The 15,525-nt window shown below is 37.0% G+C and overlaps 1 protein-coding gene across 8 annotated transcripts in view; it reads right to left on the minus strand.

The window, feature by feature from the left end:
- LOC116736696 (pleckstrin homology domain-containing family A member 7-like) overlaps positions 1-15,525 on the minus strand; it is a 161,938-nt gene that overhangs the window by 135,110 nt on the left and 11,303 nt on the right. The window contains exon 1 of one of the 8 annotated variants that reach the window (XM_032589390.1): positions 5,945-6,337. The exons of the other annotated variants lie outside the window; for them this stretch is intronic. Within the exon in view, the coding sequence (XP_032445281.1) occupies positions 5,945-6,096 (152 nt within the window). The 5' untranslated portion in view covers positions 6,097-6,337. Of the gene's footprint in view, positions 1-5,944; positions 6,338-15,525 lie in introns of those variants that run through there. 8 annotated transcript variants of the gene reach the window in all.

Raw genomic sequence — 15,525 nt, forward strand, 5'->3', positions numbered from 1 at the left:
ATCTTTTTTGTCACTATGAATAACATTCATTGTTCTTTATTTTCCATTTATGGATTAAATCTAACCTACAGTTCAGACACATTGATATTCTTATCCATAGTTGTCTTAGTTAGCTGTAAAGGAAATAAAATAGTACAAAGTGTACAAAAAGTATAAAATATAAAATTGCTAAACAAGAGCATGGAATAAGTACACAATTCGAAACACAAATACTTGATATACTTAAAAGGTTAAATGTATTGCACAGTTAGGAGTACTGCACATTTCCTGAGACATAAAAGCCTGTTTCATAGATGGTAATAAACCACATCATACAGAACTGGTGAATGAAAAAAATTACTCATGTAAAATAAAAAATAAAAAAAGGAAAGAAAAGTAAATTGAAAATTCCGAGGTCGATTTTTAAAGGAAACTGTTCCTTTAAAAATTTGTTCTCTCTTCCAACCCTGTACTTTTTTTCTGAGACAATTGAGAAAAAGAAAAATCCGACATCAATCAAGTTCATTTACAGTTGAAACTATTTTTCTTGTCACAGTTTGAATGTTCTGCATTCAAAATTAAAGGTCGCCAACCGGGCGCCGTGATATCCCGTTAAACTTGTGAGGAACAATAGCTCTGCACCATCCTAGCAGCTGAACCGCGTTAAACCTGAACAGTTTTGAAATATTATGACTTTCAGCAAATGTTAGATAACATAGGAAATTAAAGTATATCTTAACAGGTTTAGAAAATTCAAAAAGCAGTGACACTTTCTGCCACTTCTATCCATTTATTCATGTTTCTAATATATCTGTCCTTCTTGTTCTCCTATAGATGTTCACAGGAAGTCGAATCCTTTCCCCACTGGCACTAGATGAGAGAACTGATACACCATGAATATATCAGAGAATTCACAGAAGTAGGTCTATTCAAAAAAAAACTCTCTTTTACTAAACTTTTTATTATAAAATTGCTAAAAAAATCATCTGGATTTTCTCCAGGTATTCCTCTGACACCAGAAAGAAAAGGAACCATCCTGGCACTGAAACAACTGTTGTAAAATAGGCAACAAGTATCAAAGAATCCCTGAATTACTATTCTGATTTAGAAAATTCCATCAAATTTCCTCTAGTATGTGTACCTCTCCTCTTGTAAACGAGTGCTTTTCAGTTTCCATTAGAATAACTGAAGAGTCTGAAATCTCCCCAAACCTCCTACATCATTTTTGCTCCGTTCTTCACTTGATTTTACCTTGCAGTAACAGAAAGAAAATCGTCCCCAGCGATATTAAACGACACATTTCTTTGCCAACAGCTAGCTTGCATAATGACTGAAGTAATTCTGCTTGAGCGCTTTAGCCATAATAGCTGAAGGTGAAATGTGTTTTAATGCAGTGCTAAGGCTGAATAACCACCGTCTACAAAAACAGTGCATAAGTACATTTAATACGTACATCAACTGCTTTATTAGCTACACTTTGCAAATAATATTGTTGGACCCTCTTTAGCAGCCAGAACTGTATTAACTATGCAATTACATATATATATTGCATGCATCACTTATCACAAATTAATATTGGGTTGACAGACAGAAATGGTTTGGACTTCTCCCTGGCCGTTTCTCTGTCGGAGGAAAGAGGAAGCTCCGGCTCCCCATGCTGAAGTGACCCTTTTCAGTCAGCCTTCAAAGGGAATTGACAGTGAAAGGTTTTAATAGTTAGAGCCAAGAGCAGAAACAGATCGGACTGACACAAGCAAGCACATTCTCCACAAAAGAACATCATTTACTTGAGTAATACTATAAACGTGAGTCGACGTTTGTTCTATTTTTGTTTTTGGGCATCTGCAACTGAAAACATATCTGAAATTTACGGCGCGGTGCCTCAGTTTTAGAGTCACTTTTCTATACTTTCTTACTACGTTTCAATCAAAGCAAACAAAAATTTACATTTTCTGCTTTTCTTTTTACTTCATTTAATAATGAATGAATTTTATAAAGCTTTATGAAAAAAAGTTTGACATTTCCTGGGATAAATCAGCTTTTTAATCATTTTCTAACTTATTGAATGGGTGTGTATGTGGAAATGTCAACATTTCACATAAAATAATGCATCTATCTTTTTTTCCAAACATTTGGTGTTTTACTTTAATTTTAAGCATGATAACAATACTTATTCTGTCAAAATTACAGATTTTCTGTAGTAGATATCAAAAACTATATAACAATACGTTCTATTTCAAAAGCTCATTGGATATTTCTAGCTCTAAAATTTTATTTAGCCTAACTGAGGGCAAAAATGGCAATTCTGACTTCTTCCCATAAAGTACAAGTAGAGTAAAACACCACATTTAGTTTTCTTTTAAATTACACCCTAGACAGGTTTCTAGTCCATCAAAAGACACTTGAAAGACTCCGCACTCTGAAATGCACTTGGATCCCATTTCTAATACTTATGGATTTCTCTCTTTTTTATCTTTTTGTTTTGTTTTGTTCTTGATCTGCCTTTACTAAAACTACAAAAGGCAACTTTTATCAGCCACTTAAGGGACTAGACAGACACATCTGACATCTAAACAGGCACTTTGAGGTGAGCACCACATATTGTCACAGCAGTGCTAATATTATTACAATGGGCTGGTAAGAATCTTCAAAGAAGTGGAAGTCTGACATAGAAAACCAGAGTTGTTCCTATATTTTACAGCGACGTCAACAAGAGCCACATTAAGCGGATAAACCAGTCCTTATGAATAATTGACGTCCCTCTCCAGATACACAAGCAACAGCCGTCCACAAATAACAGATATGTAAGCTGACATCACTAGATGTCTCCCATGAGCAACACCCACAAACGGCGCAAAGGCAATCACACAAAGAGCTAAATGGTTTACTGCAGACCATGAGCATTTCCTGGTCTGCGGTTTAAGCCGCTGTAATATACTGGATACCGACTCATTGTCGCCGATTTGTATATTTATGCCAGCATTTCCATATTCATGCGATTTCACAGTGACATCAGGGGGATTTGATTTTGTGGCGACTTAGAGAGATTTCTCAAGTGGAACACATTTCTAACCCAAATTCAGCATCCTCGTTCGCCCGAGCCGTATGAATTATGAAGGCATACGGAACGTGGTGATTTCTTGAGAAACACCGCAGTGAAGAGATCAAAATGTCTTCTCCCTTATACTCAACACAACATTTTAGCAGTTTGAAGGGACAGTATTGTGTAAAGTCAACTTTTTTGAGCTTTACGTCATGTTACGATGTTATTCCCTCATCAAAAACACACCTGAAATGTTGCTTTGATTTCTTCATGCATGTTTGAGAAATCCTTTAATCTCCCATGGCAACCTTTCAGCTGTGCAAAACGCCTGGTTGGACCTAGCTCCGCCTTCAAGATGCACTTCCTCCTCAAAGCTGCAGTTTCCAAGCTTCCACCTCACAGACCAGCTCTCCTCTGCGTCTACCCCCCAATTCAGCTCCTTCAGACTAGCCAACAGCAATTAGCAAACTGCACATCAGCTGAACTCATTACATGAGCTACTTCTCAGTGCAATAGTGGTAATAACTTTGTTAAAGGGTGAATAGAGGAGCCATGTTGAGATGACTTCCTGAAGGTGGAGTTTCTTAAAGAGACAGAGGCCCAATTCCCAGGTGTTAAATGACAAAGTGAAATTTATTTTAAGTCATATTTGATATATATAGCATTTTTAAACTAGAGTTAACATACATGGTTGTGGAATGTAACAATGTTTTAATTCTGTTTTATATATTTATGAATTGGTGCTTGTATGCTTTGTTTTAACGTTGTCTATGTACTTTTACATTGTTCTTCACACTTGAAATGCCTGACTGGCTGCAAAACAAATAAAGGAACTGAACTGAGCTGAACAGGTCTGACTGTCGGCAGCTGAGTTCAACATAGTCAACATAAGTTGCTATAGAAGCTCAAGTTTATTACTGCAGTAGAAAAAAAGTTGTTAAAGATATTAAGTGTCACAGTCCGCTGTACAAGTTTTAGTCTCTTAACTGATCAGTATAAAGTCAGTACAAGCAAAGGTTCAGGAGTTATCAGCGGCCGCAGCTTCGGCTGATGAATGGCCTCCAGGCCTAAAGATGCTTATCTGACACGATCCGAAATGGAGCGGTCAGGTGGCCCAGATGACAGACCTATTGCATGTTTGTGTTTACTTTCCAAATTTTCATGCTCACAATCAGGAGATGACAGATCAGATGGTGAGAAGAAAAATGCATTTTGAATATAGCCGCCATAGCTTTTTCTCCAGCTTTGACAAATGAACTATTAAATATTTTTGGATCTGTTTTTAAGGGAAAGTCAGAGCTGGAAACATGCTGCTCAAGTGGATCAAGGGTTTTGCTCAGACATTTTATTATGTGCAACTTTATATAGAGGAGGTTAAACTAAAAAAAAAAAAAAAATGTTGTTTCTTTTAAGTAAAAGAGCAAATAAGATTGAGTTTCTACATCTTTAGGCCATTTTTGATGTGTTACAATGTAAAGAATTTGGGCATCTGTGGTTTCAAACATTAAAGTGAAATGTCACGTACAGACTGTGTAGCTTCAAGCCAAACTGATGACAGACTCTGTATGGATTTTGAAATAACATCTAAAGTGCAACAATGGGAGATAAATTGTTACAGTCAGTTCCCTTTGGGTAAAAGTGTATTTTTCGGTGATCCCCATTTCCCCTGCCTTGTCCGTGTCAAAATGCAGGCGGTAATTTCCCGTCTATATGGTCCTAAAGCTGTCAGACAGTTCTTATTTAGCTGAAATGGAGTGAGGGTGTGTTTGCCTGTTAACAATAAAAAAAAATACGCATCAATGAAGATACAGCCTCTTGGTGATGGTACGTGTCCAGGCGTGTAGTCTTAACCAAGTATTTTTGGTCTGGTTTCTAGAGCAAATATCTTAGTACACTTGAAATAAGTCAGAACTAACTTACAAGAAACTTTCCAGCTAGATATAGGAGCTTGTTTTAAGCAAATAATCCCTTAATACTGATGATACATTGGTAGGCCTGTCACAATAACTTTTCCTGGACAATAAATTGTCCCAAAAGTTATTGTGATAAACACTAATATTGTTGTTTTGAGAGCATTTTTATGCAATATAATGGTAATGGCATGATAATGTAAAAACACATTTTTAAGATTAATAAACTTAAACTCTAATGAACATTTAACACTGGAACTGGAAGACATTTTAAATATCCCAAATAAATAAACAAAACAACAAATCAAATGAATTATGAAGTCTCTGTAAACAAAACTGTCTTTCAAAGAAAGAGCTAGTTGAGACCAAACCACCAGACTCGACTGTTGTTGTCCAGTTATTGGAAGAAAGAGAGAAAAGAGAAAAATGATAAATCATGTAAATGAAAATCATTAAGCTTGTTTTAATTTATCATGTGATTAATTGATCTATTGTTTATTGTGACACACCTATCCACTGGCAGATATTTTCACTTACAACAAGATACAGTATTTCTCCCATGTTACAAGTGAAATAATCTTCCAATGGAATTAGTACTTTTTCCATTAATATTAAGGAATTATTTACTTGAGACAAGCTCCTTTATGTTGCTTGTAAGTTAGTTTTATCTTGTTTCAAGACAACAAAGATATTTGCACTAAAAACTACACCAAAAACCCTTGATAAGGTTTTGTATTTTTGCAATGATATCTTCAGTTGTGTCTACTTCCATGTCATGTTTCTACTTTCACATGTTTTACATCACATTGCTATAACCTGGCAAACTAAACGACACTTTACATATTTCATTATGTGGCAACAATGCAAGTTACTGTTCCATTGGGAATGGTACTTCTCAAGGTAATGAGCTACATTATATTTCCTGCCCCTCAGGCACAGACCAGACAACAAAGCGACCGCATTTCCATGGAGCTCGGTGATTAGCCATGCTGTGTAAAGAACTCTCTCTTACCTTGCGTCACATGTGAGATCCCAGGTGGAGAACTCATGGTCACTAAGGTTAGCGACCGCTGCAGGAGCTTTTGACCAGACGCCGTGACGTTTGATGGCGACCGGCTCATGACCAGCCTCCAGTGAGGGCAAATGGCTGCAGCAGGTACCCATTCTTCACACAGAAGAAAATAAAAAAGCTATAAAATGTCCAGATGCTTGGTCTTTAACCACTTTCGTTGTCTTTGCGCATCTTCCATTTCCTAAAGATGTAATACTTCCACATTCAAGCAAGTCAGGAGACCTTAGAAGAAGTGCTTCCTTTACATTTCATCAGTTGTTTTGGCTGCTGTCGACTTCTCTCCAGTCAGAGCGGCTGATGTTGGAGTTGCCTGGCCCTGACAGCCTTTACCCTCCTCCTTACTCTGACAGAAGTCTTTCTGTCTCCCACCACCCTGCAGTCCACAACATTGTATCAACCATCTTGTTGTTTGCCTCAGTCGCCGTTTGTATTCGAGTCCTTCAATCCCTCCTTTGTGAGCGCCCTTTCAGAACCCAGTGCGGAACACAGACGGAGGCTGCGCAATTTCCAATCCCAAGCTTCAGATGCAGATGATCCCACATCAGTCATGTTGGCCTGAGAAAGACCGGTCAAACCTACGCCGTAGCTGTGAGTGGGCTTGCTATGTAGAGAAATTCAACAAGTGTTCTCCATATTTCTCATTCCAGGCTCCAAATTATAATTCCATGTCCTAAAGGAATACCTTAGGTTAATCTCAAGACCATTGCAGATTGAACTTAAAGGAACTTCCTCTAAACTTTTGAACGCACATGTCCAGCTGTTCAGTGTTTCGGTACTTTTTTCACAACTTGCTGTTCTCTCACAAGGAGCAAAATTCACAACAGGTGTTTGATTCATGTATTGAAATGGTGTTTTAAACAGTCCTCCTAATGACGCTGTTCACATTTTGATGCCAAGTGACCAAGACGACACCAAACAGCTGACCATATGTCCGTTTTCATTGCGAGGTCTCAAACAGGATGTCTTCAGGTGGAAGTTGTTGCCGAGCTTAGAGTGTCAGGGAGTTATCAGAAGGTTGCGATAGAGATATTTTCTAAAAAATGCAAATGATGTTGATGGAAAGCATCATTTTAATTTCCCTTTCTACCAAAGAACACAAAGTACCCATGTTTCCAAATCAATAATTCCGTTGACATTTCAATAGATGAGTGGGAAACCTCTCTGTGCATTGTTTGTGGGGAGCGGCATTTATTTAAAGTACAATTTGTAACAGAAAGTTGACTTTTACAAAAATGTAAAGAGGTCCGCTCTATTTTTTTCCACTCAGTCGGATTTCATAATTCACTCGGTACAGCCGCATAATCATTGTTGGTTAGGTGGGAACAAAAGGCAAACACTTAATTATGTTCCAAAAAAAAACTAGAAAATATGTTGATGATGATGACTGTGGTGGGCGATGTGAACTTAAAATGTTAAGTTCACATTTTATATCAACTATATGAAATATAGTTGATATTTACTGTATCAACTATAAAAGAGAAGATAAAAAAGATAGGGAGTTATGTGGAAAGAATACAAACTTTTTGAAATGGGTTTCTATAAAAACATCAGCAATATTTAAAAGTATGATTCTTGACTCTAAACCACGCACAATAACTGCATTTAGCCATATTTTTGTATTTATTGATATTTGTTGAGGCTCATATGGATCCAAAAGAGGTGAACATTTTTATGTTGAAAAGAAAGTTTTCACAATAACAATGAAAAATATTGAATCCCTAATCAGATTACTATTTATTAGGTGCTATTTTCTAATAGGGGAAAATAGAATATAGCTATTATAATAGATAATAATAATAATAATTTTTCAAAATATACTAAAACTAGATTTTTAAATACTGTAAGTACACATTATTATCTTAAATTATGGAGCAGTAACCTGAAATAGTTTGACATTCAGCACACCACCTAATTAGTTCTTATGTTAGTTAAAGAAAATCAACCATTTAGACAGAAGTTTTCCTTGTTTTTTCAAATTCCAGTCCTTCATATTCCTAAAAATATCCGCCTGATGAATCTGTGATGCACTTCGTTTTTTCTGTTAGAATCTGTGAATTAATACTAAAGCCTCATGGCGAGGTTAAATATTCAAGACATCCATTTTCAGACTTACTTCTCAGACAGAGATGAACAACCATTCATGTGCCATACCAAAAAATAGGATCAAAGAGTAATATTTATGTCTGCAACACAAAGGAAAAGAAGGAGAGAAAACAAGAGGCAGAGGGAGTAGCAGGGGGAAAATGCATCAACTAGAAGAGAACATGAATGAGAGATGAAATATCAGCGACAGAGTGAGACGTTGTCAGAACAATACTCTTTGATGCACTAATGTTGCTGTGTGCAGAGGATCAAGACACACAGCAGGTCTATTCTGGACCTGCTGTTCTGGACTTATCTCCAAAACAGCAGGAGAGAAACAGTCAGTGAAATAACCCTTCACACCGACATTAATCTACCCCGCAAGGTAAAAGCACCATAATGGCCTTCTCTACTCAGTGCTAACTAATCTAATAAGTCAAAATAAATGTTTTGTCTGTGTAGTAAGTAAGTATTTACGACTTCCAAATATTACTGCAGTAGCCCCTACATGGCTTGTGTCAAACACCAAACTACATCTACTGGTCTCAAACTACTACAGGAGGCTTGGGTCCAACTAGTCAGACAGTTTCTAATACCTTGTGGGGACCATTTTCCTGACGTATACAGTACTACGTTGTGGGGACCCACTGCTCCTTGTGGGGACAGAAGCCTGGTCCCCACAAGGAGAAACGCTGTTTTTGAGTCAGGGGTCAGATTTAGGACTAAGGTGTGAAGTGAGTTTTAGTTAGGGTTAGGTATGTAATGGATAAGGTTAGAATAAGGATAAGATTTAGGCTGTAGAAATGACTGGAAGTCGATGGAAAGTCCCCACAAAGGTAGCCACGCAAACGTGTGCGTGTGTGTGTAGGCATGTGTCGGGCTGTGCATGTTAATGTGCAACAGGGGCCCACACCCTCGAAATCCGTCCCTGTCTGTTTTCACTACTGATTTAATTTGGGGGGCATCTTAATGTAAGATTTGAATCAATTCTTCATCCTAAATATTTGTATTCAGACACAACCGTCAATTTTTCTCCAGTAACAGAAATCAGGCTTTACAGTATCCACAGTACCCATGTTTTCTCTTGGTATTTAAATGCTGCCATTCACTTAGCAGCTGCATAAACATAAATGACTGTCATCTAATTACATTTGGATGTGAGACTCATTGCTTACAGATCATTTATGTTTATTTATTATTATTATTAAGATCATTTATATAAAGACTAAACAACGGTGTCTCCAGTGCAGATCCTTGGGGAATACCAAAACTACAAATATTTTGATTGACACAGCATTCGACCAATAATGTTATGAAATGGCATTCTCCGAGCCAATAATATCCAGGGAGCGACTTGAGCGATTTTTGACATGCCTGTATTCTTTCTGGAATATTTCTGACTGGTCAACTCGGAAACTAAATCTAAAGCCACAGATGTGTAGCCAACACGTGTCCTGTCTTGAGGATATAAGGCATTTTGGGGTTTGTTTTGACATGAATCCTCCAGCTGCATGCGTAACCACGCGTAATGTGTGCGTCAAAGTCAGGCTCTGTGCGCCCTCATGCGTAACGGTGTTTACAGGACTTTTTCTCACCAACAGCGGATTGGGCTACAGTATCATTAGAATAGGTACCGGCGGTCAGTTTTCTTTCTTTAGATTTTTAGTACTCTAAATGCATTTTTCTATTAAGTGTATTACCAGAAAAGACCAGAAAAAAATTTCAGCCCATTATATCTAACGGTTTTTGAGGTTTTGGGGGGTAGGTCTACCTTGCCACAAACCAACCTTTGAGTAGATAAAGATGGGGTTTTTAAAAGCCGATTACTTAAAAAAGAAATCAATTGGACACTTATTTGTAATGACATTCTTTATATATATATAAATCATATTGCAAAACATGAAAATGCACAGTATAAATAGCTTACTTTAAAAATGAAGATTCTTTAAAAATGTCATTTTGAAAAATAAAACAAATTTCAACATTGACCCTAACAGCAGACATGGCATCTTTGGGATACCATATTAAAAAACATATGTTGAAACCAAGCCCCAAAAGCTATTTTTCCCAGCCTGCTGCGTGGTCTTAACAGGCTAAAGTTTTTGTAGGGGTCTGGGACTGTTTAATAAAGATTTATAAGACCACAAAAACGCTTCCAAAGCTAATTTGACTGACTGAAAAACAAATTCAAAAATTGACAAAATTTTGTATTTTTTGACCACTCCCCAAATTTGTATTTTTCATCAGATTACAATAAAACTTCTTTACTACAGATGAATTAGTCTGCTATTTTTGACAGCAAAAATAGAAAATGTAGCTTGTCATCTTCATAAACAGACCAAGCTTTTGCATGTACTCCAAATTGTTCAAGAACAGCAGCTGATTTAATTTGGGTATACCTTTTCAAGCGTTTTTGGTGATTTAGGGGGTGAGGGTTCAGGGGTTAATCTAAAAGTTGATATTTTGTTTTTGTTTTTTAAGAATAAAAATGTACATGTTCCACGTTTCTTTCTGATATATTGTCAAATATACTGAAATATAAACATGAAGACATGCATTTGTCAGAACACATATTTTAATGTGTTTTTTTTTTACATGTAATAGACATTGATAATATGAAAGTCTGTTTAGTTTTTAAACCAAAGGAGGAGCGATGTGCACTCTTCCTTTCAACTGTGTCCAGAGTCCACCTTTACTGTCACCATTTTTAGCCCAAAGGGTCAATATGGCTCCCAGTTTCAGCAGGAGGTGACTTTGAAGTGAGCCAGTTAGAACCAGTCACTGGGGTAGGGGCGATGTGTTTACACTGAGTGGAACGGTGCATTCTTGGTTTGCTGTTTTAATGTTTTATATAAAATCATATATATTTTTTGCTATCGACAATTGGTCACACCTGACGATGCTTACTTGGCTACCAAGAGAAACAAAGAAACAACTATGAACAGGTGGAAACAGGTAAATCGAGGGAAAATATATTCACTCAATGAAACAATTCCATGAAATTTGCAAAACCATGTTGTCATGGAAACAATTGTCCAAAAGTTAATAAAAAGAAAGTAAGAGTGAAAATTCTTCCAGCTTCACAGCATCCAAAACCAGAGGGAACAACGTCCAAACAAGCAATGACTCAACCAAAAAATTATTTGAACAAAATCCTACAAAGGGAAGAAATTAGACCGAACAAAACAGACCTATTACAACATGCTGCCCCCCATGAGCAGAGTAATTCTAGAATGTGAAGCCATTTGTCCTCCGAATGTTTTATGTTTCACCCACCATGAAAGATAGAAGATTTGAAGTTGATTCAAGGATATGTCTCCAAGGAAAGAAGAGCCGCTATAAGAGAGATGTATAAAATATTTGTGCGGCTAAAACAGCAGCAAGGTTGGAAAAGGTTGGAAAACAGGAAGGTTTTCACTGCAAATGGAATTTTGATCCGAAGTCTGTACTCTAAACTAAACTGGTTTTCTGTCTTCAAACTCCCTGAAAAGGCAGCAGGATGCCACAAGGGACAAGCGTAGTTCAAATATACCTCGACATCATGTTCTGTCAGAAGTTATAATTAGATGTCACTCCTCCTCAACTTAAGAACATCTTCTGCTACTGTCACTTTGATCCACCCAAAGTAACCAGACCGGACTGATTCAAAGAAAAAGATATGCATGCAAGTCCTGAATGACCAGGGTACACACCCCTAACTGCCTGAGGCAAGACTAGTACAAGCAACAAAACAAGTTAGCGTTAGCTGCTAATTATGTTATTAAAACAAAACATGGCCAAACCGGTAAAAAGAAAAGTCTGTATGTGTGAACACCAGCCCACCTTTTTCTTACTCATTTATGACTCCCCTAAGGGATATGCTAGCTTAAGAAGAACCCCGCCAGGACTAAAATGAAACACCACTGGATACAAACAAGCTAAGCTAATCCCAGAACCACGCTACTTTATCACTAGATTTACCCAGTGTTTTCAACGAGTACTAATGGTGTTATCAGCTTTTATGGCCGGTATGCTACTGATTAATGGTAACTGTTCTTTAAATGAGCAGAATCGTGAATGCAAACATTTCTTGCACATGATCCTACTGATTGACCGGTAGACTTGGCTTTATAGGGAAACAAAGTTACAGCCTTTGTTACATTTTCAGCGGGTGAGGTTCGCTTTCACACTGCACTGTTAAACAAACCAAACCCTTTGAAAAGCCTGTCCCCCTCTTGGCCTGTGGTGGCGCTGCACTAAGAACAATTAAAGAAAACAATATGAAAACCACTGAAGAAGACATACGCCCAACTTTCACTTTTGCAAAAATGCTAATACTGCTCAATACAGTGTTTTACAGTACAGATAAAGTATGTAGTAATAATGGGAACATTTCGTAATTTTTTACCTTAATTATGAAATATGAGGAAAATCCTGTTTCACAACAATTCCTCCCTCACACAAGATTATAACCTCTGCTTCTAATACATATAATAAATGACAGTTCACTCCTAAAAGGTTAAAGAAATAAATATTTTAAGTATAAGAATAATTAAAATTAGTCCAAAATTGGTATCCAGAGATGGGAAATCTGTCACAAAAATCTGATCAGTGCATTTTTTTTTTAAAAATATTGATATTTACCTTTATGGTTAATTTAATATTGCACAAAAAGAAAAAGTTGCAGACATCTGCTTTTCAATTGAATTTGTAAGCTTTACCGAGAAGGTTTTCCTTGCAGATTCGTGAGTGGGTGCATATATGTGTTTTGTTTGTTCATAAACACACAGACACATCCAAGCATGAATCCACAGAGCAGTAGATCAGCGAAAGGAGCTGACTAACTCTCTGTGGGTTTTCTGAATGAATCCAGTGAGTCATGGGGAAAGTAGGACTCTCTGTTCTGTCCTGGTCTCGTCTCATCTGCAGTGAACCTCCTTCCTGCAGCTTAACCTCAGACCTTCAATTCTTACTCCACCTTTTTCTTGAAATCTTAGTAAACACGGTCAAATATTAGATATTCTGCCCTTCAGTCATGGAGCCTGCTGTCTTATACTTGTCGATTCTCGGTTGGACCAATCAGATTCACCCAGGTGACCCCGCGTCATCCTGATCAAGGTTCAAATCTTATGAAACTCCTCAATCAAAAAATAATGGTCGGCTTGGGAATAAAGTCCATTTTTAGACGTGGGGATATATAACATTCATGCCTTCTTCCAGCTATAAAAGTGATGACACTGAATAAATCATATATTATCAAGTTTTATATTAAAGTGCCAGCAGCTTCATTCAGAATTAATGGCGACAGTGGGCGAAAAAGCCGCGCGACAAGTTTAATATTTGTTAATCACAGAGAGATAGAAACTGTGCCTTGATATTTCATTTATTTTACCGCATTTTCTCAAATATTTCTTCCTCAGAGTGAAACATGCTTCAGATAAGCCTACAAAATGTAGACAATTATTGGCATTACACATAAAAATACTACAACAAAACTGTATAAAATTTTCTGCATTAATTTTTCTGGGTTCATTTTACTTGTCAAAGGTTTCATTATGAAGTTTTAATTACCGGATTTAATCCCTGTCCTTCCATAAGTCGGCTGCAGCTCAGATTTATGCCACACAGAAGCAATTCAAAGTAGTTAGCAAGAAAAATAAAAGAACAGAAATAAGAGCATCACTTTAAAAACATAAATTATAGTAAAAAATAACAGTAAAATGTTTGGTATTGCATAAAAAGAAAAATCAAAATGGAAAATTTGAGCTAAAAAAAGCAATGACATTATAGAAATTCTGACAAAAACAATCAGAAATGGAAACACAAGCTAGTTCTGTGTCCCATTTAGACAGGAAGTATTTTTTTAGGCAATAACTAAAAATAACTGGTTTAGATTTAATAATGTGATTTAAGTAAAATTCTGGTCTGTATCCACAATGCCACGTGGATTTAGACCTGCATCCATTTTGGGGATTAAAATCAATTGCTTCTATTTCTTCAGTTTTAAGCTGGAGGAAATTTGGACCTGTTCCTTTAAGAAGCAAAACAAGAAATAAATCTCACAAACATAAAACTTGCAGTGAATGTTGTAATTTTGCAAAATATTATCTTGGGAGGTTATGTAAATACTGAATTAAAATGGACAGAGAATGGAGCCTTGTCTTGTTATTTGGATTTGTGAAATTGGTAAGTTAACGTTAAGTAGGTTACTTTTCAATATGTTGTTTTGCCATAAGAAAGAAGTCAACGTCTCCAAGTGGTTCAACAGTGGTTCATGCACTGTAGTGTATAAGATCCTTCAACTAGAAACCCTTCTGCTTACTAACTACTAGATGCAGATACTGCCCCAAAGAATGTTGGAAATTCCTAAAATATTTCTTATCCATTGTTATTCACATAAATGAACTGAAAGCAGGAGCTGAGGTCAAGATAATATTGACCTTTTGGCAATGTTTAATATACTAAAATAAATAAACAAATTTAAAAAAACGAAACTAATAAAGAAATTCCTAGAATGTTTTGCAAGAGAAACTCATTTTGTGGTGAAACGTCTGGAAGGAGTGCCACCAAGCAAGCAAATCAAGAGCAAAACGCAGCTGATTTAGTCGTTGTCCTTGGGCTGACATTTCCAAGCAATAATCTTTAACTTTCCTGCTGTTCAGAAAGAAAATACAGAAAAAACTAGTTCGCACCTTCACACCGACAAAGCAACAAAAAAAGCTGTTGTTGACAAAGCTGTCTCTTGCAGCCTTTATCTGTCTGCCAGGAAACTGTTGGTTCGTTGCTTTAGCCGCGGCGCCACAGCGAAACAAAGCCTCCCTTTCTGCTTAAAGAACAAAGAGCATCAGAAGACAGACACAAACCAACCCCGCGTTCTTCACACCAATACAATTCATCACTTTCTGTTCTAGGTTGACGGATTTTTAGTAAATGCTATTTTTAGGAATCGTCATCTACTACGAGATGCTGCTTTTTCTCATTTAAGCTCACAGAGAAGAGTTACACATGTACAGGGACATGATGGATCTCATTACAGTCAAATAGTGATAAAAAGTTACAGTACATAACACCGATACAGTTTTTTCACCTCCAATGCCGATATCTGAGGTTTAGGATCGACCGACGGCCATCCAATACAGAAAAATAGTGCTGAATTGACATAAATGTACTGAATTACAAATTAATTTGATAACTCTGCACCAATACAGAAAACTTGAATACACCAATAGCTTCACAATTTTGGTCAAACAACACAACACGCCCACTGGAATGGACATGATATTTATCTGGGATTAAACCAATTAATTATGCAAGCAGTCATAATGGGCTTCTCGCCCGACCCAGCAGGTACCACCACTGTACCGCCCCACGCGCTGCATCACTTGACATGGGCATTGACATGTGGTTCAACCAGGATTCGAATCTGAACTCTCAGGTTACGGAGCATGTTGCCCTACTCA

This window comes from Xiphophorus hellerii, chromosome 2 (genome assembly GCF_003331165.1).
Source record: "Xiphophorus hellerii strain 12219 chromosome 2, Xiphophorus_hellerii-4.1, whole genome shotgun sequence".
Lineage (NCBI taxonomy): Eukaryota > Metazoa > Chordata > Actinopteri > Cyprinodontiformes > Poeciliidae > Xiphophorus > Xiphophorus hellerii.